The sequence below is a fragment of the Barbus barbus genome (genome assembly GCF_936440315.1).
Source record: "Barbus barbus genome assembly, chromosome: 12".
Classification (NCBI taxonomy): Eukaryota; Metazoa; Chordata; class Actinopteri; order Cypriniformes; family Cyprinidae; genus Barbus; species Barbus barbus.
In genome coordinates this window covers 2,756,352-2,781,621 of record NC_136740.1, presented here as the reverse complement: position 1 = coordinate 2,781,621, position 25,270 = coordinate 2,756,352, and the positions used below count along the sequence as shown (strand labels likewise).

The 25,270-nt window shown below is 38.3% G+C and overlaps 2 protein-coding genes across 2 annotated transcripts in view; one reads left to right on the top strand and one right to left on the bottom strand.

Annotated features, from left to right (window-relative positions):
• Positions 1-2,542: 2,542 nt before the first annotated feature.
• On the bottom strand, positions 2,543-14,423 carry LOC306877590 (nuclear inhibitor of protein phosphatase 1-like). The gene is made up of 7 exons (XM_079429439.1): positions 14,281-14,423; positions 13,950-14,010; positions 8,552-8,705; positions 8,254-8,471; positions 4,708-4,852; positions 3,934-3,998; positions 2,543-3,850 (listed from the first exon to the last, which is right to left on the bottom strand). The coding sequence occupies exons 1-7, from the start codon at positions 14,328-14,330 to the stop codon at positions 3,497-3,499; spliced, it is 1,047 nt and encodes a 348-aa protein (XP_079285565.1). The 5' UTR covers positions 14,331-14,423; the 3' UTR covers positions 2,543-3,496.
• A 195-nt stretch (positions 14,424-14,618) lies between these two features.
• The window catches only part of LOC306878233 (protein THEMIS2-like), a 13,756-nt gene continuing 3,104 nt past the window's right edge, over positions 14,619-25,270 (top strand). The window contains exons 1-3 of the mRNA XM_079430449.1: positions 14,619-14,974; positions 22,110-22,250; positions 22,791-23,216. Of these exons, the coding sequence (XP_079286575.1) occupies positions 14,875-14,974; positions 22,110-22,250; positions 22,791-23,216 (667 nt within the window). The 5' untranslated portion in view covers positions 14,619-14,874. The remainder of the gene's footprint in view (positions 14,975-22,109; positions 22,251-22,790; positions 23,217-25,270) is intronic.

Below are 25,270 nucleotides of genomic sequence, written 5' to 3'. Positions count from 1 at the left end.
TCAAAAGCGCCCGTAGTTGCAGAAACACCTGTATATAAATGAGATGAATTTGGCTTTCAAATAATAATTTTAAAGCACGTTTTTTATGCTATTTTGAGGGGTGTTATAAATATTACAAAGGCTAATATATAGTGTTCTAGACTATCACAACACAAAATCTGAAGAATTTGAACTGTGCTGTTTTCATTTTATGAACCCATGAACCTGACGTGATTATGAACAGATGAAGTCTATTGTGCCATCAGCTCAATTAAAATCAGTTAAAAATTTACTCGGATGCATTAAATATGACACAATGGGCTGATAAAAAAAAAATGTAAAGTTTGAAGAACATTTACCATTTTATTTCTATGGACTCATGAAGTTGACATGAGACATTACAGGTAAATGACTCAGAAAAGACTAAAGTTAAACCATTGAATCATGCATTTTGTTATAACATTTTATACAGTTCTGAGCGATTTCTTTTTCTTTGTTTTTTTTATACCCTTTTTTATGTTAAAGTTTATTGGCAGTTTACATTGTGTGCATACCGCCACCTACTGGCCTTATTTGACCAGTGAGCCTCAATCTTTTCTGACACTGAAGGCTGATATAAGACAGTATCTTAAAAGTATCAGTATCTTGAAGTCCCATTGCACCTGGCTTACTTTAATCTTTATTTCTCTGTCATTTTCAGAGCTATATATTACACTGCTGTCTAGTACACAGTGCAATGCACTATAAACATAACAAAAATTGGACATTTTAACTATTTTTTTATGGACACATAAACATGACATCTGTAGGATCACTAGAGGTCTGGAAGCTTTTATCAAATATACAGATGGTGTGGTGAAATAAGACTAATGAAAACACACCGTAGGATAGAAAATCGGATTTTGTGGAAAATCTGTCCTTCCTGGAGGCTGAGGAGAAATTTCTGCGAGGACCTGTCATTTATATAAGGTACTTTAAGGATACTATAAAGGAAAATGTGGTCAAACATGACATCCTGCCAATTATTCACAATTTAAATAATTAAGCAGTAACACAAAGACTGTAAAAAAATGAGTTTAGATTATTTCTGAGGAGAGTCAATTATTCCGCTTATACCACAGTTACCACACCTCAAGACATCGATCAGATTTTTGGTTTTAATTTTGATGATTAGAGCTTACAGCTCATGAATGTCAAAAATCAGCATCTCAAAATATTAGAATATTTACATTTGAGTTTCAATTAATGCCCATCTCTACAGTATAAATTCAGCGTATCTCGTTCTTTGAAACCACAATAATGGGGAAGACTGCTGACTTGGCAATGATCCAGAAGACGAACATTGACGCCCTCCACAAAGAGGGTAAGTCACAGAGGGTCATTACTGAAAGCTGTGGCTGTTTACAGAGTGCTGTATCAAAGCATATTAAATGCAAAGTTGACTGGAAGGAAAAGGTACACAACAGGGATGACTGCAAGCTTGAGAATACTGTCAAGCAAAGCTGATTCAAACACTTGGGAGAGCTTCACAAGGAGTGGACTGAAGCTGGAGTCAGTGCATCAAGAGTCTCCACGCTCAGACGTCTTCAGGAAAAGAGCTACCAAGCCACTTCTGAACCAGAGACAACGTCAGAAGCATCTTACCTGGGCTGTGGAGAAAAACAACTGGACTGTTGCTCAGTGGTCCAAAGCCCTCTTTTCAGATTAAAGTAAATTTTGCATTTCATTTGGAAATCAAGGTCCCAGAGTCTGGAGGAAGAGTGGAGAGGCACAGAATCCATGTTGCTTGAAGTCCAGTATGAAGTTTCCACAGTCAGTGATGATTTGGGCTGCCATGTCATCTGCTGGTGTTGGTCCACTGTGCTTTCTGAAGTCCACAGTCAACGCAGCCATCTACCAGGAGATTTTAGAGCACTTCATGTTTGGCCAGCAAACTCACCTGACCTGAAGGAATACCTAAGGAATCAATTTATTTGTGTATTTTAATACACAAGTATACAGAACGCAGAAGAAAAAAGTATTATATTTCTATATTTTATTTGCCAAAACATGTCAAATTGAAAGTGTCTCCTTTCATAGACAAACCAAAGCCTCATAAAAGCCACCAAATGCAGGTTTGGGTTTGACATCAGTTTCCAGAAATGAAGTATGCTGACGAAGAACAGGAAGTGAGACAGGTTTTATATATCGACACTGACCGTTAAACCGATTGTGACGGTAAGTTCAAAGATAACTACCTAAATCCATCGCTGGTATTGTAAACTACTCTTTCTGGTGTGGGTGTATTGCACTAGGCCCATAACTGCTGCTTACAGCTGTATATGTAAAAATATCAGTCTGTGTTCCTGTCAGGAAGGTGCTTGTGTGAAGTAAAGGTATGCTGGAGCAATGAAAGGCCAGAATGGACAACTTCTGATAATCAGCATTATGGTCTTGAACCAGAAATCACATGGCTGCTGACATCTTGATTGGTAGTCAAACCAGTTGATGAGCTCAGTCATGAATATAAAATAGGATGAACAGCCACCCTCTATTCGAAGGTAAAGACTTCTGGCATCAGTTTAAATATATAAAAATACACTGGCTTTTATTGTGAATGATATGTACAAACATCAAATGTACCAAACAGAACAGGAGTATAAAACAGTTTTTTTTCTTTAACAGTGAAGACCGTATACATTGAGCCCTGGTGAACCATCAACCAACAGTTCATTTGAAACGCCGCTGCCCGCAGTTTCTATATTTAGGGGAACGCGTGAATGAAACTAATGCAGTGTGAAACCGCAGAGATCTTCAGAAGGTAAAGTGTTACAACATTGAAGAATTTCATCTGTTTTGAAACCAAATACAGGCTTTGTGAAAGATCTACCAAATCTATCACCTGCACTGCAAGATTGAAACAACTTGCTGTCTAGTGGCCAATTTTCAGAACATTTACATAAATAGTAATAAAAAAAAAAAAAAGAATACACTATAAAAAGTTAACCCTCCTGCCATCTTAGGCTAAACATGACACATTTTGCTGTTTGGATCAGGTTATGTACTTGTGTTTGCTTTTCATTAGGTTCTCACTTTCAAGCTGGCATTTTAAAGAAACGGATCAATCAAAATGCATTAAATTACGGCATTTACTCAACCTCATGTCATTGCAACCTTCCTATTAAACACAAAAGATCTAACGCATAATGTCCAAGCAGCTCTTTTGACAAAAAAGAAAGAAAAAAGACCAGATTATTCTGTGAGGAACAGCGAAATAAGTCAAAATGTTTTTTTTTTTTACTGAACTGTGCAGATGAGGACATTCTGCCTTTTGCCTTCCACTGAATTTAGAAAGTACTATGCATCTGGAATGACATGAGAGTGAGCCAATGCTCATTTTAGGCGGAAAGATCTAAAACGCACAAATTTCTTGCATGAAATCAGATTCTTGTAGCGCAGTTGAAATCAAAGTCCATTTGCCAGATTCATCAAGATAGAGTTCATGAGTATAGAGGAGTCTTGTATTAGTAACACGCAGCTAAATGAGCAGAGACGGCGTGGGCTTCTTGCCAGGCCATGCCTCTTTAGCGTATTTCTTCTTGCGGGGTTCGCTGAGAGGGTCGGAGACGTAGGGGCCGGGTAACGGCGTGGGGTTGAGCACGAGCGGAGGCGGCGGGACCTCCTGGGCCAGGTCCACGTCCGGGGCCGGGTTGGGCAGGGGTAACGGCAGTCCTCCCAGGATTGTGGCTCCGCCGGGCGCTCCTGTGGATTGAGCTTCATGACTCGCAGGGGGGAGGTCTCTGTAGAGTCCACCTTGCAAAGGGAACATGTGCATGTGTCGGGTCATGGATTCCTCGATTCCCAGCGCATTGCCTCCGCCCATTTTCTTCTTCTGTTGGGTAAACAAACACAAGCATGTAAACATGTAAATCAATCTCTCTCTTTTTATTTCATGTCTCTTATTTGAGAAGTTACCTTCATAGGAACCACAGCTGTTGTGACCATGTTTCTGAAACGTCCAACAGAGGGGTCGATGTCCTCTAAAAGAGTTAACAACACAAACACTGTTAAAAGCCTCAAGTCACAAAAGTAGTGAGGGATGCTAAAGGCCAAGTCTTATGTCATATAATAGCTCTGAATGATGGCGGGGGAGGTTTTTGATGATAAATCACAACCTTTCTCCACCGAAAAAAGGGAACTTCAACCTGTTGTGCCAGGTTTGATGTCATTAACACAGAAATAAGATACAAATAATAGATAAAAACAAACTAAAGCTAAATAAAAACAAAACTGAACCAAAAAAAAAATGAAAATTAAATCAACTGAAAATATAAAATCTAATTCAAAATATTAATATAAACTGTAATAGCATTTAAATAATGTTAAAATAGCACAACTAATCTCTTAAAAAGGTATTAAGAAAAAGGTATTAATTATATTTGTAAGTGGTCTTAAATTAGCGGACAGAAAAGCAACAACTGCAGAACATCTTAGTGTAACGGTTACATTTCAAAAGTGATTGAAACCACAAGCTTGTGAAACATGCAACAATGCCACGCTTTGAATTAAATGATCACTGCTTGTTCAAAGTCAAAGCGTGGCATTGTTGCATGTTTCACAAGCTTGTGGTTTCAGAGTAGTTCACAACAATTAATGAATAACGATTGCTTATGATCTGTTGTAGATGAACCAGTGGTTGATTGAGGTGCAGGTGAATTTCTTTTCTTTTTTAAAGGGTGATCACTTTACCTGGGTTAATGATCTCATCCTCTTCATTGAAGGTCACTCTGGAGTTCTTTCTTTTCCTCTTGGGTCTCTGAATATCCAGGTTGCCCTCCTCTATGGTGAGGGTGGAGATGCGCTTGTTATGAGCGGTGTTGAACTCAGTAAGGTTCTGCCAAAAAAAAAAAGTTTTTTTCGAGAGCTGTTCATTCATTGCAATGGGCCTGAAACACCTGGAATTAGTTTTGCAGACCAATTTTGCGTGTGTGAATCTCTCGTAAAAATCCTAAAACAAGCAATATGGATACATGGGGCAATATGGGAAGTCAAGACAAACAATCAAATTCAAATTTGATTTTGGCTTCCAACAGTTATGAAAACAAGAATCAAGATTATCCGGTAATTGTTGATTGTGCCGCATTCAGTTTCACAGTGATGCTACACACCAAAACGTCAAATAGCTGGTCCTGGTGATTATTAACAGACGTACAGTCAGTCGTCTTAAGTGAACAAAAACAGCTGGATGTGTACCAGAAGGTCTATGCATTAAGTCTTAAAAATAACACTTATGTCTTAAAACACAAAGGAAAAAGTGAAAATCACTTCTCTTGACAGAGTGTGAGGCTAATTCATACAGACTGTTTTATTTTACTCAAAATAGACAGCTACAACATGTTCTCTCAGAATAAAAGCATCACAAATATACATTTCAAGACAGACAAGATGATCCGTAGTGCTTCGACATGTCCTGGATCCACACTGGGCATTAGTTATTTGATGTTCAGATTGCAGTACACAAGCCAAGCAATCATTAACTATCCTCTCCACTGTTTTGCATGAGCACTAGTTAAAGCTATAGAGTGATGGCTAATGCTTTCATTATGGTCATTTCCTGGTTTAGGAATGGTATTAGATCCTCTCCATTCCAAGAAAATGGGATTTTTCCTGATATCCACAGAGTTAAAAATTCTAAGAAGCATTTTCAGAAAAAGGTGAGGTAGACTCTTTCAAAATTGGTAGTGGATTATATCTGGTCCAACAGCTGTCGTGGGATATTCTAAGGGCTTGTTGTGGCTCTTGCATTAAAAAAAAAAAAAAAGTTTCCCTTAAGCATGCAAAGTCTCAACAGTTCTTCTACTTTTTATTTACATTGATTAGCCTAGTAGTTGTTTTTGCTGTGATACCAAAATTGCTGTTGAGAACATTTAAATTTCACTAGTATATAAAATCTATCACATCAACCTTATTTCTTATGTTGAATAACTGTAATTTCAATATTTGACAAACAAAAAAAACACTTTTAGTATGATCGAGCTGGCATAATTGACATCGTAATAACCATAGTAATGAACAGGACAAAAAAATACATGAAAATAGATCAATTTTTGTGGAGTGTAAATGCAAAAGCCATATGTAAATAAATTTAATAAAATTCTGAAAATTATTTGAAGGCTACCTGCCATTTTAAACTTTAGCATTAACAACTCATTTAATCTCATACTGTTTTTTTTTTTCCTTTCCAAATTTCCAACAGGATTTACTATGGTACCCAGCTTCGGTCTGGTAACTGTACAATTGTGTGTGGTACCCGACTACTGAAAATGTTCACTATCGAGACATCATCACTAGGGTTTTAATTTGCTCTTTCGCTGTAGTATTCCCATACTTGTGTTAATTCAGTTTTGATGACTTTAGAATAACAGTAAAAAAATAAGTTGGTGCAAACTATGGGTGTAACGGTACACAAACAGGACGGTTCGGTACAAACCTCGGTTTTGACGTCAGGGTTCAGTATGGTTTCGGTACAGCAGGAGGAAAAAATACTAAACATAATATATTCTGTTAAAGTGCCCCTATGATGGATTTTTGATGAGCTTTCATGCAGTGTGTAACAGCTCTAAGTGAAAGAAAACATCCTGCAAAGCTTTAAATCTGAAAGTGCACGGTGTATAAAGTTACTGTCTCTCGACCAACATGGATCTAATAGACTTGGCTACGTGTGTAGACTCGTAACGACGCACGTTACTATAGAAGAATAAAACGTCCTCAGCATGCGCTAATGGGTAAACAAAACAAGCATGATAAATCACTTTAGCAGTTGTAGTTTTTATGTGTTCTGAAAAAAAGAGGCAAAAGATGAAAGGATAAGAGCTTGAGGTAAGCAGTTTTATATTTTAGCACCATGTTGCATTTTTTGGGGGGGGGGGGGGGGGGGGGGGGGGGGGGGGGGGCTTTTATGCCTTTTATTATTAGATAGGACAGTGGAATGCAGACAGGAAAGTATTCGGTGGAGAGATGGGGGCAGGATCGGCAAAGGACCTAGAGACGAGAATCGAACTCGGGTCGCCGTGAGCACAGTTAATATGTCGGCGCACTAACCACTAGATATCAGCGCCGACCAGGTCTCATTTGTACTGGATGGTCAGTAAACGTGGATCGTAGCAGCAAACACACTGTACGAGGATCACGCTGTATCGTAGGCTATCTTTGGTCATGAGATCGTGACAACGGCCGTCTTTGAACCTCTCTCACTGTGCGACATAAGAGCACCGATTAGGAGCCATGATTACAGAAATCGCTATGATTGTTTCACAATGCTAATCTTTCATCTGGGACAGCCAAAAATCGTGCAGTGTGTTTTGGGCTTAAGCCAATGAAAGTGTTTTTGAGCTTGCATGCATGTGAACCTGGTTGGGGACTCCCAAAACATGAACTTTTCATTACCCATAATAGGGGCACTTTAATTAAACAATGTTTTACTGAACAAATTGCTCTTTAAATCAATTCAATTAGAATTAAAATTCTTTAAATTTCCCTTTCTTTTTTGAAATCTTTAAAAATCTACCTCTGCTTTAAACTATACAATTAACAACAGAGCCCAAACGTAAATTTGATTACTATTTATTTTTAACTATAATAAACACCCCCCCCCCCCCCAAAAAAAATAATTGTATAAATAAATGCAAACATGTAAATTGCATTATAAATTAACTTCCAAATTATAAAAATTATATTTGTTGTTGAAATGGGCTAATCATTTACACAGTAGCTCTGTCATAATAAAATATATATTTTTTTTTAAATATAGCCTACATTAAATAAGACATCCCTAACAGGTAAAGTCAAATATAATGAGTATATGGTCTAATATTTGGCGAAATGCTCTTCTCTAGTGAACTGACGAGCTGTAGACACTGATGACTTGTCTGAGGTAAATGAAATGCTACGTGACATTGTTTACAAGCCGTTTTAATCATCTTTCCACGAGTTATTTAAACACTGATTGTGCGACTACATGAGGCATGAGATGTTAATTCATGTTTATTTCACATTAAACCCCAGTAATAAAGATGAAGGGATGATCGCACTGGCTCCGTGCTGGCATCAGAACTGAGGCGTTTATACAGTGATCGGTCACGCCACATCTAAGAGCGCCAAAACGGCATTTATTGTCTGAATTTCCTGAAAAGAATGTAATGATTTGTTTGGTACACGTGCGTACTGAACCGAAAGACCCGTACCGAATACATGTACCGTTACACCCCTAGTTCAACTAGTAGAGCATGCATGTACCTCCAGTTCAGTTTCTTCCTCTGGAAGTCCCAGAAGACCCTTCAGCTCCTCGTCGTCCCCGGTTTTACTGTCCCCGCCGCCGGAGCCCGGCTGACTCTGAGGTTTCTCCCGAATGGTGTAAACACGCGTGGATGCGCCAAACGACATGGTGGAGTCGATGGGAACCTGCTGGGGCTTGTTGGGCTCCAGGCGAATGTGTCCGAGGAACGTACCATGTGCTACAGGAAGTCAACATACATGCTGGTTTACCCGTATACTCTTATCTGTATGATACATCATGATTGTCTGATGCACTTACTGCTGTTGAGGTCAATGAGAAACACTCTTTTCAAATGCCTGTGGTAGACGAGAGCCGCATGCACGCGAGAGCACGACTGATGGTCGATGGTGAAGTCACAGATGTCTGGGTTCCTCCCGAACAAATAATACTTCTTCTCATCAATGATCAGTTTCTGCAGAGAGAGCATTTCAGTAGGCTGTCTGCAGTCAACTAAAGTACTTTAACACACACATATACAAGTGGGGTGTTGTGAGAGTACAGAAAATGGGATAGAAATAAGTTGATTTAAATCTTCTCTTTTAGGGTTGCATCCAAGGAAAGGAAAAATAACTATCCACTTCTATTTGGCGTAAGCCTGAGCCTACGGATGAAAATGCTTGTATTTAGCATTTTTCCCATTTATTTACATTCAGTTTGTCACACATAAATAGTACAGAAAAGATTTGAGTCGTCTAAAATTTGAAGCAAAATTACAGCGAGATACTACAGGATTTTTTTTTCTCCGTACAATAGTGAATTTAGAATTTTTGGTTTTATAAATATCTTCCAGACTAGTGGAAAGAAAACATCCAAAATACACATGTAAGCATTTATTTTATTATACTTAATCTATTTGTGTCTGTATATTTTAAATACAATATAAATCCTTGAAGGCTGAGAGTTTTTTCTCCTCTTCAGCAGCACTTACACCAAACTTCAGTTTTACTCTGAAGTTTTTTACTGAGGGATTCATTCATATTCACCTACTTTATACACCCCTGCTGTTAAAAGCATTTTCTGATTTATAAAGTTATACAAAGTGAAATTTGGATTTCTCTTTTAAAATGGCAACAGAATGAAACATAATAAAATGAAAGAATTTTGAACCCAGCTTGATCCAATGCTCAGATTTCTGTGCTGGAAATTATGCAAATGAGTTCTTTTTTTAAGTCGTGCATAATTTGTGTATTTAAACATCTCAGAAAACTACCAATACAAAATGCATCGTCTTTATGACCTGTGATTAATCCACTAGGAAAATTAGTGATATCCATTACTTAAACATTTTACCCTGTTCAGCTGTAGCGTGTTGCATTAAATGTTCTCAGGTGCCACTTTGGATGGCACTCTATAGAAACCACAAGCCAAGTTTTTTAAGAAACTATAGTCTGCCTCGACCCAGATTCCACTCCACGATATGTGTTTGATCATGCTCATTTCCCAAAATGGCTTAATTATTATAGAGGAGGAGGAAGTCAACAGTTAAGACCCCGATATACTTTAAACAAAGTTCCTTTTTATTTTTTGTTTGGGGGCAAAAAGAAGTTCGAAAAGGCTGAGCGACGGTATATTGTTTTCGAACATCCCAACACCCCTGCGCTGCTGGAGGCGGGGTGGAGATTAAATGCAAACGTTTTGCGACGCTCGTGCGTATGCGCTAAACACAACAACGATGCAAAGATGCTGTATCTAGGTCTTTTATTAAACTGGATAAATTACTACATGCTTTTATGTTTTATGTGGTTTCATGATTTGATTAAAAACAAAAGTTTATTATTATATGTTCCTTTGGCATTTCATTTATTGGATTCCTTTTAAATTCGCTTGTTAGAACAACAGCAGCAGTATGGTGTAACATTTATTTGAAACACATGTATCTGCTACTTGCTACATTATCTCTTTACTCTTTCGTTTCATTGTTTTCATGGCTTTGGAAAACTTGCATCTGAGGTTTCTCTACGCCGCTTTTTGCATAACTCCGGGTCGTCGACACTAAGTTTCATTGCGATTTCTTTCTAGGAATGAAATGCTTTCTCTGAATCTTTAAAGTCTCTTTACGAGCGATCGTACAGGTGCGGATATATTTGTGGCAGGTCAGCTATTCAGTAGCCCCTCACTGCAGAACAAAGATCCAGGGGGCGGGGTTGGATCTACATCTAGGGGGTGGATATGGTGGGTTTAGGGATCAGGGGGTGGAGACGGGTAGGTTTAGGTATAGGTAAGGTGGGAGGAGTTGGATCTAGATCCAACCACATCCCCTGGATCTTGTGTTCTGCAGTGAGGACCATCTCCAGCTATTCGACACAGTGTATTTATTAGGGGTGTAACGATTCATCGATATGGATCGATACATTGACAATGTCTGACAATACGATGCATTGATGCCACGCGTAAAATATCGATATCTGTAGTATAAATAGGCACCTTTATTTTGGCACTGTCCACATTTTCACGCAATGTCCGTCTATGCCAGGGTTCCTCAAATCTTTCCCCGGAGGGCCAATCTGCTGCAGAGTTTAGCTCCAACCCTGATCAAACTCACCTACCTCTGAGTTTCTAACGATCTTGAAGACTCTGATTAGCATGCTCAGGTGTGTTTGATTAGGGTTAGAGCTAAACTCTGCAGGAGTGGGCCAGATTTGAGGATGCCTGGTCTGTGTGTTACCACTAACGCATGCTTTCTCGTTCAAACTCACGTCTCAGGACTCGATATAAGGACTGCCCGAAGGCACAAGGTGAGCATAAAAGACGCTCGGGATTGTTGGCGGAACAGTCGAGCGCTGTGTGAGAAGTTTTCTGCGCACACATCTAAAGCGAACGCACACAGACAGCCGCGTCCACACCACGCGAATACTAAATTTAGCTCCCTTACGCTTTTTTGTGCATGGATGAATAAATACAGACAAAATTACATCAAAATGCACGTTTTGGCAAATATCCTAGCAAACACAGTCGGTTAGGCATATGTCTTAACGTAAACCGTTGTGTGCATCAGTAAATTAAATCCGAGCTGCTTTCTTCTTAAAGTGAAAGGAAACTAATAATTAAAGCTGCAAGCAGCGATGACGGGCCCAAGCCGTCAGTGCAACCGCCACCCCCGGTGGCATCAGGAAAACGGTGCCCAGCGAGCACATGCATTACAGTAACCCTCTGGCAGTTTGGTTTTAAGGGATACGGCAATTAAAAGGTTCATCCAAACAGCAAGCCAAACTGTGAAACACACACACTCAGAACAACATAAAACTGTGAAACCTTATTGTAAAGTGTTACAAAATTATAGTTTTTAACATTAACTATATTAATTAACATGAACAATAAATATATACTATTTATGGTAAGACTTTCTATGAAGCCAGTATTTATAATACATAATAAAGGTATTCTTAAGGCATTATAATGAATGCATAATGCATTCTAAATAACTTTATAATACGTTATATCATCTCAAGAATATTCATAAGAACAGTTTTAATGTATTATTATAGTTACTTATTTGTGGTTATAGCTTTTAAGAGTATGATGATTTATAACACAATGAATACGATCCATCTGTTTTTAAGTTACAATGGATTATATTTCTCATAGTTATAATGAATTATAAGTCTCATACCTTGCAACGTTACTTATGTTACTTTACTTAAAGCAGACAAAGACCATTTATAAGTAATAATAATAATATCTGATCAGATGAATGTGTAATATCACACATTTGCTTTGAACCATTTCTATTGTAATATCAGTTTGATTATTTTGATGGCACCCTTTAGACAGCCGTTGATAAGTAACTCTGCAACTACATGTCATCTAGCAGTCATGAGAGTATTAATAGTGTGTCTGCTGAATATACGGTATGCTAACACTTTATTTTGATGGTTCCTCAACAGACAAACTGAGTATAGGATAATTTGCAAGTATGTGAACATTTTACCGACCCTACCTAAGTCTACTAATACAAATAGTTTTATACAAACATTCATGCACTCAAGAGATGTCGTAAGGTATTTATAGGCAGCTATAAATGTTTTGTTCTCGAGCATATATTAATGAATAAAATAAATCTAAAACGTTTTTAGCACTGAGCCCATAGCAGTCAGAATTGTTTTTCCAATTGTTTATTTTTTTTTAAAGTGTATAGGCCTATTTTTTGTTGTTGTCCCAATTGGGGTACAGGATAAATGTTCATGTAATATATTTTGGTAGCATTTGTGAATCAATAAAAATGTAGATGGTTGTTTAAAATAGGTATATAATATCATAATATCGAAATATTGATCGATATACTCCTGTATCGAATCGTAGAATTATTTTGCGGTATCGGCAAATATCGAATCGCTGGGTATGAGAATCGATATCGTATCGTGACGAACCATTCGATTTACACCCCTAGTATTTATGTAGTGACTTGGAGAAGCTGTTCTCCTGCCTGACCTTTGAATGAGAAACGAACCAGGTAAAGAAAATAAAAACCACGTCAAAGGCGGCGCTACGGACCAATGGTAGATCAAAGGTGCCCAGAAAGTGCGCTTTGGTCAGCTGTTTGGAACTGCCGAAACGATTTAGTTCGAAATGACGTCCTATCAGTGCGTTCTTCGATTTCGTTTGAAGTATATCGGGGCCTTTATGTTGTTCGTAGACCATTTGGGATGATCACATCTTGAGCAAACGGTCACCAATTGTAGAATGGGAGCAGGTGTGGGTCACCGAGAACTACCTCAGACAGAGGGGTGTCCGAACTTAACATACAGACCACAGCTGAAATAACAGGAGCTTCGGATGTTCGGGGGTTCATTCCAACTCCGTTGAACACAGGTGCTTTGGCACTGCTATGCTGCAATAAACATCTTTATCAACGTCCTCATCACTTATTCTTACGGTCCCCATGATATAAAATGATTCATAGCATGGCAACCGTATTTTAGTGACATGCACAAGCATTACTTTACTTTACTTTTTACTTTTGTCATTTAGCAGACGCTTTTGTCCAAAGCGACTTACAAATAAGAAAAAGTAACTAAAACTAAAAAGTTACAACTCTATAAATACTATCTACCCACATATTTAAGAAAATAAAGAAATTAAATAAAATTAACACATGCATATAACAACAACATTTCAATAATAAACATATCAATGAAAAAATTAAATAAAAAGCTACTACTATCCCTTGCCGGTGTCCCTGCCCGGTGGCATTATTATCTCAATATGTGTTAATGTGCCCTGAGTTATAACACCTGAGGGAGCGACTCCCCTCTCAGAGCTTAAATCTCAGGGTCTTGTGTTTCTGTAGCACCATTTGGACCCAGCAGCCACGTTCAGGCATGCATCAGTATGAGAAACTCAACTGAGCTGCAGGCGGACAGGTCAGTATCTGGTGCATCCCGGCCAGTCTGGACAAGCCGTCAATCACAGGTCTGCCTGACCCAATAAATAAACCCATATTTATTTTCTCTCTCTTTTTATGTGCCTGTGCTTTTTAATCTCGGGATTATGGTTAGTGACTTTGCACAGAATAGAGCTGCTTTAAGATTCCTTAATTCTTTACACTAAAACAATAACAGCACAGAGGTATGGATCAACACAAGAGGAATACGTGGAATAGTTTATAAATCTGCAAACCGGTCAAATTATGATCAGATATTAAAGCTGAATGTAATACCTCCACAAGTTTGTCTCCTTTCAGCACGTCCAGATGCAGTCCTGCTGGAGGCTTCCCTGCCCTGAAATACACCAGCAATCAACTAAACCAGCCTGCATTTACTAAAAACATGGTTATAAATAAAGCACATCCCATCTGAGGGGTCTATTCTGATTAAATTAATGCAATATACACAAAGAATGCAGTTTGTAAAACAGGTTTGAGCTCCAAAGCGTGGCGGTAGATCTGCTAAAGAGCACGAGAGCTAACAGTCCGCTGTAACACGTGCTAGACACAATAAAGCCTAGCTTATTCATGCGCTAAATCCAGCAAGCGCTGGGGTGTTTTTTACCATGATGGACAGTCGAAAGATGGGTTATTTGCTGTAGTATTTGTTGCCATTGTCACTCATTCCCCCCCTGCTACAAGCACGCCGAGCATCTTGGGTAATTTACTCAAACTGAACGTCTTCCGGCTCATAAATATTAAAACAGTAATTTTTTCAATCGCGAGTTTCCTTTAAAACTCGCGATTGATTGGCTGATGTGAGTGAGTGGGCGTCACTAAACTGGCGAATTAGCGAATCCCTCGGTGGTGAATGACGGACGCGAGTGACCAATAGCAGTGTCGCTTAATTAATATTCATGAGCTTAGCCTTCGCCATATAAGGACTTGGAACTTCGCCTTCCTGGAGAACGTTTGTATGGACAGGATAACACAAGTGAAACCGCATAAACACGAATTATTAACGCAGCTATTCTATGTTGAAACAAAAAGTACATGCATAATAATTGACACTGAATTGAAATGTACCTATTTAAATGAATAAACAGTGAGTGCAGTGTTTGTGCTGTGGGTGAGTCCCTCCAGACTTCCTCTCTGGTCTATAGTTGAAGTGCTCGCGCAGGAGATCAGCTCAGTGTGAGTGTCTGCAGCTGAGAGAGAGATGGGAGACCTCCTCCAGTCTCTCAAAGACTTCATCAGCTCTCTGGATCAACAGTCTCTACCCCGCATCCTGCAGATCTCCTCTGGGGTTTATTTCCAGGGTAGGTTTATATCATTTTACTCTCTCTTTCTGCATATTCTGTATGAGACTTTCTCAAGGCATAAAAACACAAAACAAGATCATATACTGGTCTTCACCCAAAGCTTTTTTATTTTTAATTGTGTTCCACTGTGTCCATACATTTATTTTGCATTGTGATTGTTAATAAATCTCCCAGTTTTATGAAGGCTCTATCTTGCAACCATCATCATTTTGTAAAATAAGGAACAAGAATGTTTTCTTTATGGCCATGTTGTTAAGAGTTTGATTTTATTCCCAGAGATGTACAATGATATAAAATTCATGACATTTTGAAGTTGAACTCTTATTAGTTCTTTAATGGAGCTGCGGCCCCCTGTATTAAATAGGCATGTGCTTTTTTAGAAACATGACTTGCCCAGTATATGATGCTGTTTCTGATTAGATTTGACCCATTTTTACATTTAAAAACTGACAAACAGACAATGAGCATATGAAACCTGAATGCACATTGTTATATTTTATGCCTGGGATCCCTGAAACCCTAAACCAAAGTTATGTAACATTTGTCAAGTTAAAATGTGTTACTTCAGCGTAAACTATATGCTTTTGTGTTTTTGAAATGGCTGTGGGGTCTCTCCAACCCCAAACAGGACATGAGGTTTAAGATCCTTTTTTTTTTCATTGTCAGTGTGGTTTACGCTGTGTATCTTCAGGACAAGTAGATGTGAGACCGAATGAGCAGTCGACTTTAGTCTCATGTGTTGCTTCAAAAACCAATAGTTTATAAAGATTGTTTCTCATAAAGAGTGATCTCAGATCAAATTCGAACATAAGTAGTTCACTGCTATTTATTTGTCAGGATATGCATGTGACTATAATTTTGATTCATATACTACAGATTTTTATGCAGTATAGGTATATTTATCTGTCAAATCTGCTTTAACATGCATACCACTGCAAAAGTCATGACTGTGTGCTTTTAAATCAGTGGTTGTCAGGAGTCAGATTTTACATTTAATCTCAAATAGTGACTCCAGCACAGTATCAAAGTTGTTTGTAATACAAGAAATATCAAAAATGCATTGAAATGTATTTTTGAAGATAAGGGAATGTCACACAGCCCGTCCAGGTTGGCATTTGCCAAGCGACAAATGTATTTGCACTAACATACTAATATATAAGGAATAGATTTTCTCCTGATTTTTGGTTGTTCCTATACACTTTCCCCATGCTGAACACAACAAACCTGCAACCCAACCGGAGAAGCGCTGCTTTAAATGAAGAGGATGTTGTTCATTTGATTGAAGTACAATATTGAAGTAAAATAAAAGAAAGGATCCTAACTATAATAAGAACTATGCCTCATCACACATGAAGATCATATCATATTCAGACTCATTTTCAAATTGTTTTGCTTAAATGAATACCTCAGGACATCTTTTACTGGGTTTTCAGAGCAGAATATGAATTTCTGTTGTGAGACATGCATCATTTTCATACATGTCTATTGTAGAGGCATTTTAGTTAGACATAAGAAGTGATTAGGGAAATAAATTATACATCAATATTTCTATGAAATATGAGATTTTATATTATTATTATTTAGTCATTTAGCAGAAACTGTTATCCAAAGCAACTTACAAATGAGGACAACAGAAGCAATCAATTGTAGTATTAAAACAACTAAAAACAGATGCAAAGCTAAAACTTTATAAATACTACGCATACACATTTTAAAAAGAAATTAAAAATGACAAATGCATACAAAATTTCAAAACTTAACATTTAAATGAAAAACAAAAAAATAAATTCAAAACAATTCAAAATATTAAAGAACAAAAGGTATAAGAGTATAATAATGATTCTAATATAACACTAAGCCAAACACCAAAAAAACAACAACAACTATATATATGTTCAACCACACAGACGTACATACAATATATATACATACACATTTATAAATTCAGTATATACAGTGCCCTCCATAAGTATTGGAACAGTACGGTCAAAACTGCTCTGTTGTCTGTGGAGTCAAGATATTTGCAAATATGATTAAAAGATGAATATGAGACAAAACTACAGAATGTCACATTTTATTATTGGGTGATTCAACACATAGATGTTTTAGCAGCTAAGAAGTTCAGCACTTTTATAGTTTCATCCCTCTATCTGATGTGAGCATAAGTATTGGAGCAGTTGCCTCTCAGGTCATTCTAAGAGATCAGCTGTGTCCTGTTGCATTAATTCTTCAGATATTAAAAGCAGGGAATGTGTCGTATAAGTTATATCCATTACTTCTGTATTCTGCATCCTGCATTCGATGATGACGCACTCAAACCAGGATGAAGACGAGGGAGCTGACTTTGAGAGAAAAGCAAGCTATTTGGATGCTAAAAGAAAAGAGGAAGTCAGTTAGAGCTCTAGCAAAAACAAAGGGCATGGAGAAATCAAGAGCAACCAACAACTACCTGATCGGCTGAGAAAACAACAGTAATTGATGACAGACAAATCATAAAAGCTGTGAAAATGAACCCTAAAAGGCATGTCTGTAAAATCACCAACAACTTCCAGAAAGCTGGGGTGATGCTCTGACAATCTACTGTCCTCAGGAGACTTTGGCACAGAATTACAGATGCTACAGCAAGATGCAAACCTCTGACCAGCACCAAACATAGAAAGACAAGATTAGAGTTTGCAAAAAAGCACAAAGGTGAGCCAGAAGAGTTTTGGAACTGTGTTTATGGACCGATGAGACAAACATTAGCCTTTATCTAAGTGATGGGAAAGCAAAAATGTGGAGAAAAAAAGGGAACTGCAATGATCCCAAGCATACAGCCTCATCTGTAAAGCATGGTGGAGGTGGTGTCATGGCATGGGCATGCATGGCTGTCTCTGGAACAGGCCCTCTCAACTTTACTGATGACTTAATGTATGATGACAGTAGCAGAATGAATTTGGAAGGGTACAAAACCATCTTGCCTACCAATATTCAAGAAAATACCACCAGATTCATTGGGAAGTGCTTCATATTGCATCAGGACTATGATCCAAAACACCCTGCCAGTTCAGTCAAGGAGTTTATAAGAGCAAAGAAATGGAAAGTGTTAGATTGCCCAAGTCAATCTCCAGATGTAAATCTGATTGAACATGAATTTCACCAGCTGGAGAGGAGAGGAAAGGCAGAAACTCCCCAAAACAAGCAACAATTGGAATTGGCTGCATTAAAGGCTGGAAAAAGTATTTCAAAGGATGAGAGCAAGAGTCTGGTGATGTCTATGGGTCACAGACTCACTGCTGTGATTGTGTGCAAGAGATCTGCAACTAAATAATAGCTTTTAATCTTTTATATCTGCCTTCTGTTCAACTGTCCCAATACTTATGCTCACATCAATGAGTGGGATGAACTCTAAAAGTGCCGTTCTTTTTATTTGGTAAAACATGTATGTGTTGAAACGGCTAATAATAAAATGACATTCTGTAGTTTTGTCTCATATTCATCTTTTAATCATATTTGCAAATGTCTTGACTCCACAGCCAACAGAGCAATTTTGTCTTTACTGTTCCAATACTTATGGAGGGCACTGTGTATATATATCCTTTCATTTCCATTTAGTTTGTTGAAGTATTAAAATAACTCAAATTAAATAAAACTAAAACTTAATAAAATACCTATACAGATACAAATCACGACAGTTTATCAGAGAGCTGAAACTTGGTCAGATGGTAGTAGTCCGCCTTCTCGTCAGATACAAAGGCTCGCCCCTAACGGGGGCGCTACAGCGCAAAAGACTACATTTTCAGACATTTTTGGCCATAGCTCGTAAACCGTTTGTCGTAGACTGAAAAACTTTACATCTATGCTAACGTTAGCCAAATGTTATTTGAAGTATAATTCTTGAACGGAATGAGATATCCTCACCAAACTCTCAAACTGTACGAGCTCAATCTTTGGTCAAATAAAAAATATTGTGCAGATCTGCCACTAGGGGGCGCTATAAGACAGAACAAACATATAAATGGCTATAACTAAATTTGAATTTGAATTTGTGACGTATTGTCAAGTATGGTGACCCATACTCGAAATTGGTGCTCTGCGTTTAACCCATCCAAGTGCACACACACAGCAGTGAGTAGTGAACAAATGCACACACACACACACACACACACACCGTGAACACACACCCGGAGCAGTGGGCAGCCAGTGCTGCGGCGCCCGGGGAGCAGTTGGGGGTTCGGTGCCTTGCTCAAGGGCACCTCAGTCGTGGTATTGAGGGTGGAGAGAGCGCTGGACATTCACTCCCCCCACCTACAATTCCTGCCGGACCGAGACTCGAACCCGCAACCTTTCGATTACGAGTCCAATTCTCTAACCCCTAGGCAACCGTTGGTCTGATCGACTTGAATATTGGTATGCAGTGTCTTCGAATTGTTCCTCAAATTGTATAACATGTTCATATATTCACACAAACACTAGATCTTCATATCTTTTGATAGATCTCCTCATTCTGAGCAACTTTGCCTCTGGGACTTATACTGTCAATCAAATTGTTCATTAAATATTCACACATATGTCAAAAACCTACTTTTGCGAACTAGTCTTGGGTTTTTCGCTCGATCAAACCACTACAGAACAATTCTCTGGACTCTCTAGATCAATAATTATATATAAAAAATTTTTTTTAATTTTGTTAAATTATATAAAAAAAAAACTACTTGAACTGGTGAACTAGATATGACTTTTAAAATCAAAATCAATAAAATCAGTGCAGTACTATACTGTAGACTCTCTAGGTCAATAATTATCCAAAAATGTTGAACATATGTAATTGGACAACTATAAATCTGTCATTTTATAATATGCTCTTTACAGAGGGTACCCAAAGACGTGTAAATCCTAAAAGAAACCCCACATCTTCTCTCACAACTGGGTAAAATGGTGCATAATTTCATTCTAAAGAAGCATGCAAAATTTAAGAGACATTGGGCAGAAAATAACACTGTAACAGTTATAAAGGTTAAAAAACAGTGTTGTATGAGAAATGGCAATTTCTAACCACTAGATAGCAGCAGAAGACCACTAATGGGCTCATTAAACTCTAAAACAGTACTGTTCATATTTTTCTTATGGAGACGCTATCGAGACACCCCTCGCTGCAGACTGTAGCGCGGTGACGTATGTGTTTACCGCGCATGCGCAAAGTGACGTATGGTATGTCTATAACGTGTAACATGGTGACAGCGCATGCGTGTGTAATTTGCGTGTAATGTTTCAAAATTATACAGAATTACAGAGTTTATTCTGTAATATATGTGTAGTATTTTATTTAGTTTATTAACTTTCTGTTGCACTTTACTTCACTGTGTATATTGTAATATTACACCTTACAGCAACTTATATATTTCTTATTATGATTGTCAACATTACAAAAGACAGCGACCAGTCGTCATCTCCAGTGACGCAGATGATAAAAGTGTGTCGGTCATATTTTGGCGCGATCGACCCGGGTCCGAATCCGCCTTTTGCCGAAGTTTTTTCAAATTTCAAATGACATCAGAAAAGCATTTATTTTCAATAAAAATGAAGGAAATAATCAAAAAGTTGTGAGGGAGGGCTTTATTGTGCCAATAAGATGGCATCCATTTAATAATTTGAAGTAAAATTATAATGTACACTCAATAAGTTAATAATGCATACTATTTTATAATGTACTACAATACTGAGGTGCAAATAATTGCCACTATTTGCAATAAGTAGTATAAATAGCAGAAAATCCTGTTATTTTAACAGTGTAAATAGCCGTTGCCTTTCTTATTTTACTCTTTCCTCTGTCATGGTTCTTGTTTATTTATTTTGTATAATTTTAGAAATTTTTCTTTTGCTTTGGTAATTCTGCATGTGAAATATTTAAGCCAATAAAGTAGTTTTAAGTTCAATTGACTACATACAGTATATTTTCAGTGGTGCCTCTAAAAAAAAGACTAACAGTGATCTTTTTTTTTTTATTTCAAAGAACAAAACAGAAAATATTATTGTATATACAAATATAGATATAGACTATAAACATGACACATGAGAAAGCAAAACATATATTGCATCTACTCGTTCTGAAATTCGCCTCCATCACTGATTAAACAATCAACCGCGCAGTAGCCCTCAGATTCTTTGAATGAATAAAACCCATGCAGGACTCCCCTCCTGCCATTCTCGACATACCCAGGCGTGCAGTCTTTAAATATCTCACTGCACAGTAGGCACTGGGTCACTGAATACGGCACCCGGAACTCCTGTTCACAACACCTAATTTACATAAAAGAACAAACAATATTAAATCATTTTGAAAAAAGGCAAAAGAGCCTGTCAGCTATACATCTAGGTTGGCCTAGACCCTAAATTAAGGCCTTAAGGCTCGAACCCCAATAATCACTGCTTGCAGCTATATTTATACTTTATATATTTTATTTATCATTACATGTTGCCCAAATAACACATGAATATGCATATCAGAACTTCTACCATACACTGTTTACAATAGCAAAGCCAGTTTGGCCATGTTTACTCTCATATTGTGTAAAGTAAAATAGCATATCAAATCATACCACGGTTGAGAATCTTTGTGCAAAGTTTGGTTGAGGTGCAAGTGTCCTGGAGCTGTCAAAGACCTGAAAATCTGATTTCTATTAAACGCCTATTAAATGCAGGCACTAGTATGCATACAAAATACAAATGTTCTCTATCATTTTTCTCATGTTTGTTTTACAGAGGACAAATGGTATAAAAATAAATGGAAACTAAAGATTTACTGGTACTGAATATACCATTTTTGTAATGATGTAAAAAGAGGAAATTTACAACTTTTCTTTTATTGTTCTCAGGCTATGGCATGTTTGACTTTGCAATCAAAGCATAAATGGCTGCCCACTGCTCCGGGTGTGTGTTCACTGCTGTGTGTGTGTTCACGGTGTGTGTGTGTTCACTGCTGTGTGTGTGTTCACGGTGTGTGTGTGCACATTGGATGGGATAAATGCAGAGTGCTAATTCTGAGTATGGGTCACCATACTTGGCCGTATGTCACGTCATCTTAACATTTTACAGGAACGAACACAGGAAGTTATGCAAATATGGCATGATGATGATGTGTTATTGTTTTCAGGTTCCATTTATGAGATTTCGGGAAGCGAAGTGTGTTTATCTACTGGAGATTTGGTGAAGGTCATTGGTTTAGAGCTTCTGTCTGTGTCTTGTGAGGAGATTGAGACTGGAACTTCATTTGAATTGCCTACTGGATATCCAGGTGAGCCAAGGTGTTTCCAAGTAAATTAATATAAACTAGAGTGGAGTATTTGGACCTTGTGAAACCTCTTCTTGTGGTATTAAACATGCAGTATGTTTAGATTATAGAGTAAATAACAGCATGATTACTGGGACAGGATTCACATAGATTTAGCTGTATTTTCCATTTAAACCATTGTTGAAAATAATCTACAGGCATAATGTGTTATTTCTACAGTTCTAACGCCACCAAATGGAATTCCAAAGAAATAAAGATAATTTTCAAACAGGTTTCCCAGCCATTGGACAGACATACAGATCCTATCCTATCCATCCATCATTACTTTGTGCCTGGATGTTCAAACCAAGCAATGCCTTAAATTGGGATCATGCATTTATAACCAAATTATTAAGGGAAAGAAGAAATTATTACAAAAAATATTTAAATGTAAATATTGAAGTATAAAAACCCCAGGTGAAAAAAAAGTGCACTTCCATAACGTACTTAAAACTAACGTACTGGGCATGTTTATTGATTTTAACACACTGTGCATCTCTCTAGGTCACTTTAGTCTCATCGCTGAGGACCTACCGTACAATACAATAGAGGAAATTGTGGGTTTGTGTCCTGTTGGAGTGGACGCCTGTGGCTCCTTCACCTTCAAATGCCAAAACGAGCTGACTATAGACCGCTTCACACTACCTGCAGGAAAAGAGCTGACCCTGCTGTCAGTGGAGGTTGTCAGAGATGGAGAAAGACTGGCACGGTGTCAGGTGGTGGGGCAGAACATGGCCTCTGCAGAGATCCTCCTTCCTCTGGCACTCAAAGGAGAATTTTACGAGTGTCAAAGTGACCGTGGTTACTCCCTACAGGAAATCATGTCGTCATCCAGACTGAGCTGCCGTCGCTTCCGCAATACAATTGAGAGCAACAGTGGAAGCTCATTAATTTTCAGCCCAGTGTATGAAATCAGTGCCCTCATGCATAGTAAGTACAACAGTGTTACGTCCTTTTCCCACCGACAGATTGCTGGTGTCAAAGCCAGATACATAATTATCCAGCACAAGGGGTGCTGCACTGATGATGTATTTTTAAGTTAGTATCACCCTGGTTCCCTCGACAAAAACCCAAAAGGATTTTGCCATTGGCTTTTGGATTGTTGCAGAAATTAAGCCGTGCCCAACCTCTCAAAGTCCATTTAGCCACTTGTTAGCAACTGCCATTTTAAAAGACAAGTAAAATGTTGTAGAATGAAACGTGAAAATATCTTACGCTTGTGTGAACCACAGACCTTATTTCAGCCGTTTACCCATTCAGAAAAACCACTGACTTCAGAACAATGGAACCAGAAGTGCTGCACTTCTAGGCTGTTACACATCTAAAATGTGAACTTGTTTCCAGGTTTTGGCCTACAAAAACATATCATCATTCTGTTTCACCTTATAAAAAAGGTGCTCCAATTCCCATAGAAACCATCATTGTCCTGAAATGCATTGGGTGTCTATTGGCTGGACCAACTTGCTCTTTGATAAGAAAATATTGCACGTCTTTTTTTTTTTTTTTTGCTTATTTGAAAGGATGCAAGTAGTGTTTAAGATTCTGGTATTTCCCCATCTAAGTAGATAGGCGGTGGTTTTGCATTCCTGGAGTAACTATCCGAAGGACTTGCAAATTACGTTTGGTACTAATATATGTTCTTAAACTTGCAACACACGATCGGTTACTGTACATCATTGTTTGGCAAGTCAATGAAAGCAAGCTCAAAGAGTGGTTTGCAGATTCCCCAGTCAAGCACCATGATGGTGGAATAGGGCTATCAGTCATCACTCAATGCTACTTCTGGAAGTCCACCTCCCAGCAGAGTTTAGTTGTAACTCTAACACACTTGGACCAGCTAATCAAGGTCTTTGGGTTTCCCTGAAAACTACAGGCCAATATTTTGGAGCAGAATTGCTGTCTTCCATGATTGGGACTAAGCACACCTGTCACAGAACAGGGGTGTCCAGTCATGCTCCTGGGGGGCCATTATCCTGCAAATTTTAGCTCCATTCCTAATTAAACACATCTGAACCAGTTAATCGAGGTCTTCAGGATTACTAGAAACATCCAGGCATGTGTGTATGGGCAGGTTGGAACTAAACTCGGCAGGACACTGGGGGCCTCATTTATAAAGCGTGCTTAAATCCACACCAGCGCTCATTTTATAAAAACTGTCTGACGTGGAAAAGTGCTTAGCGTCACGTCAGGATCTGAGCAGACGTACGCACTTTTTCTAGTTGGAGTACTGCAGGTTTTTGAAAATGTAAGCTGTTCTTGCAGCTCGCTGTTCTAAATTATGATGATTGGTGGTCTTTTATATGTTAATGACATTAGTTATGAGTCGTTTACAAGGCAGAGAGCTGAAACCATTGTTGCGTGCAAGTTCAAGATCATTTGCAATTCATAGATTTCACATCTGAAAGAGACGCGTACGTGCGTTTTCTGTTCGTACGTTCATTCTACACATCTAAAAAAATACTGGGTTAAATACAACCCAGCGCTGGGTAAAATATGGACGAACCCAGCGATTGGGTTACTACCCAGAAGGTTGGGTTAAACATTTAACCTAACTGTTGGTTGAAAACAACCCAGCATGTGTTCTGTCCATAGACTGTATAAAACCATGGACGTAGTGTCCATGACGACACCCGTAGGTTTCTAAAGAGCATTTTTGAAGCTCAAAGTGGGCGGAGCCGGCTGTCACCATCTTGGCAGCGCATCACTACCGGATAATCAAAAATGGGCAAGGAGGTGGGTGGAGCTGGTTGCTGAAACCACGCCCGCCCAGCACGACAGTGTTGACAGCAGCGGCGATCCATCTGTCGCTCAAGTGGCCACGCCCTTAATTATGCAGAACTCTAAGGCTTAATATAGCTTAAATGGATGAGTTAGAAATAAATTCACCCCCCTCACAGTTGTCATGAAGGGCAAAATTAGCTATATAGACCAAAACCACTTTTTGTACCAGGCTGTAAACACTTTTTTTCTGCTGTAAATTTGGG

Coding starts and splice junctions, on each gene's coding strand:
- LOC306877590 (XM_079429439.1), bottom strand. CDS start 14,330: ATGGCAACAAATACTACAGCAAATAACCCATCTTTCGACTGTCCATCA. Junction 8,706..13,949: donor AAGGAGACAAACTTGTGGAG/GTATTACATTCA, acceptor CTCTCTCTGCAG/AAACTGATCATTGATGAGAA. Junction 4,853..8,253: donor AGGAAGAAACTGAACTGGAG/GTACATGCATGC, acceptor TTTTTTTGGCAG/AACCTTACTGAGTTCAACAC.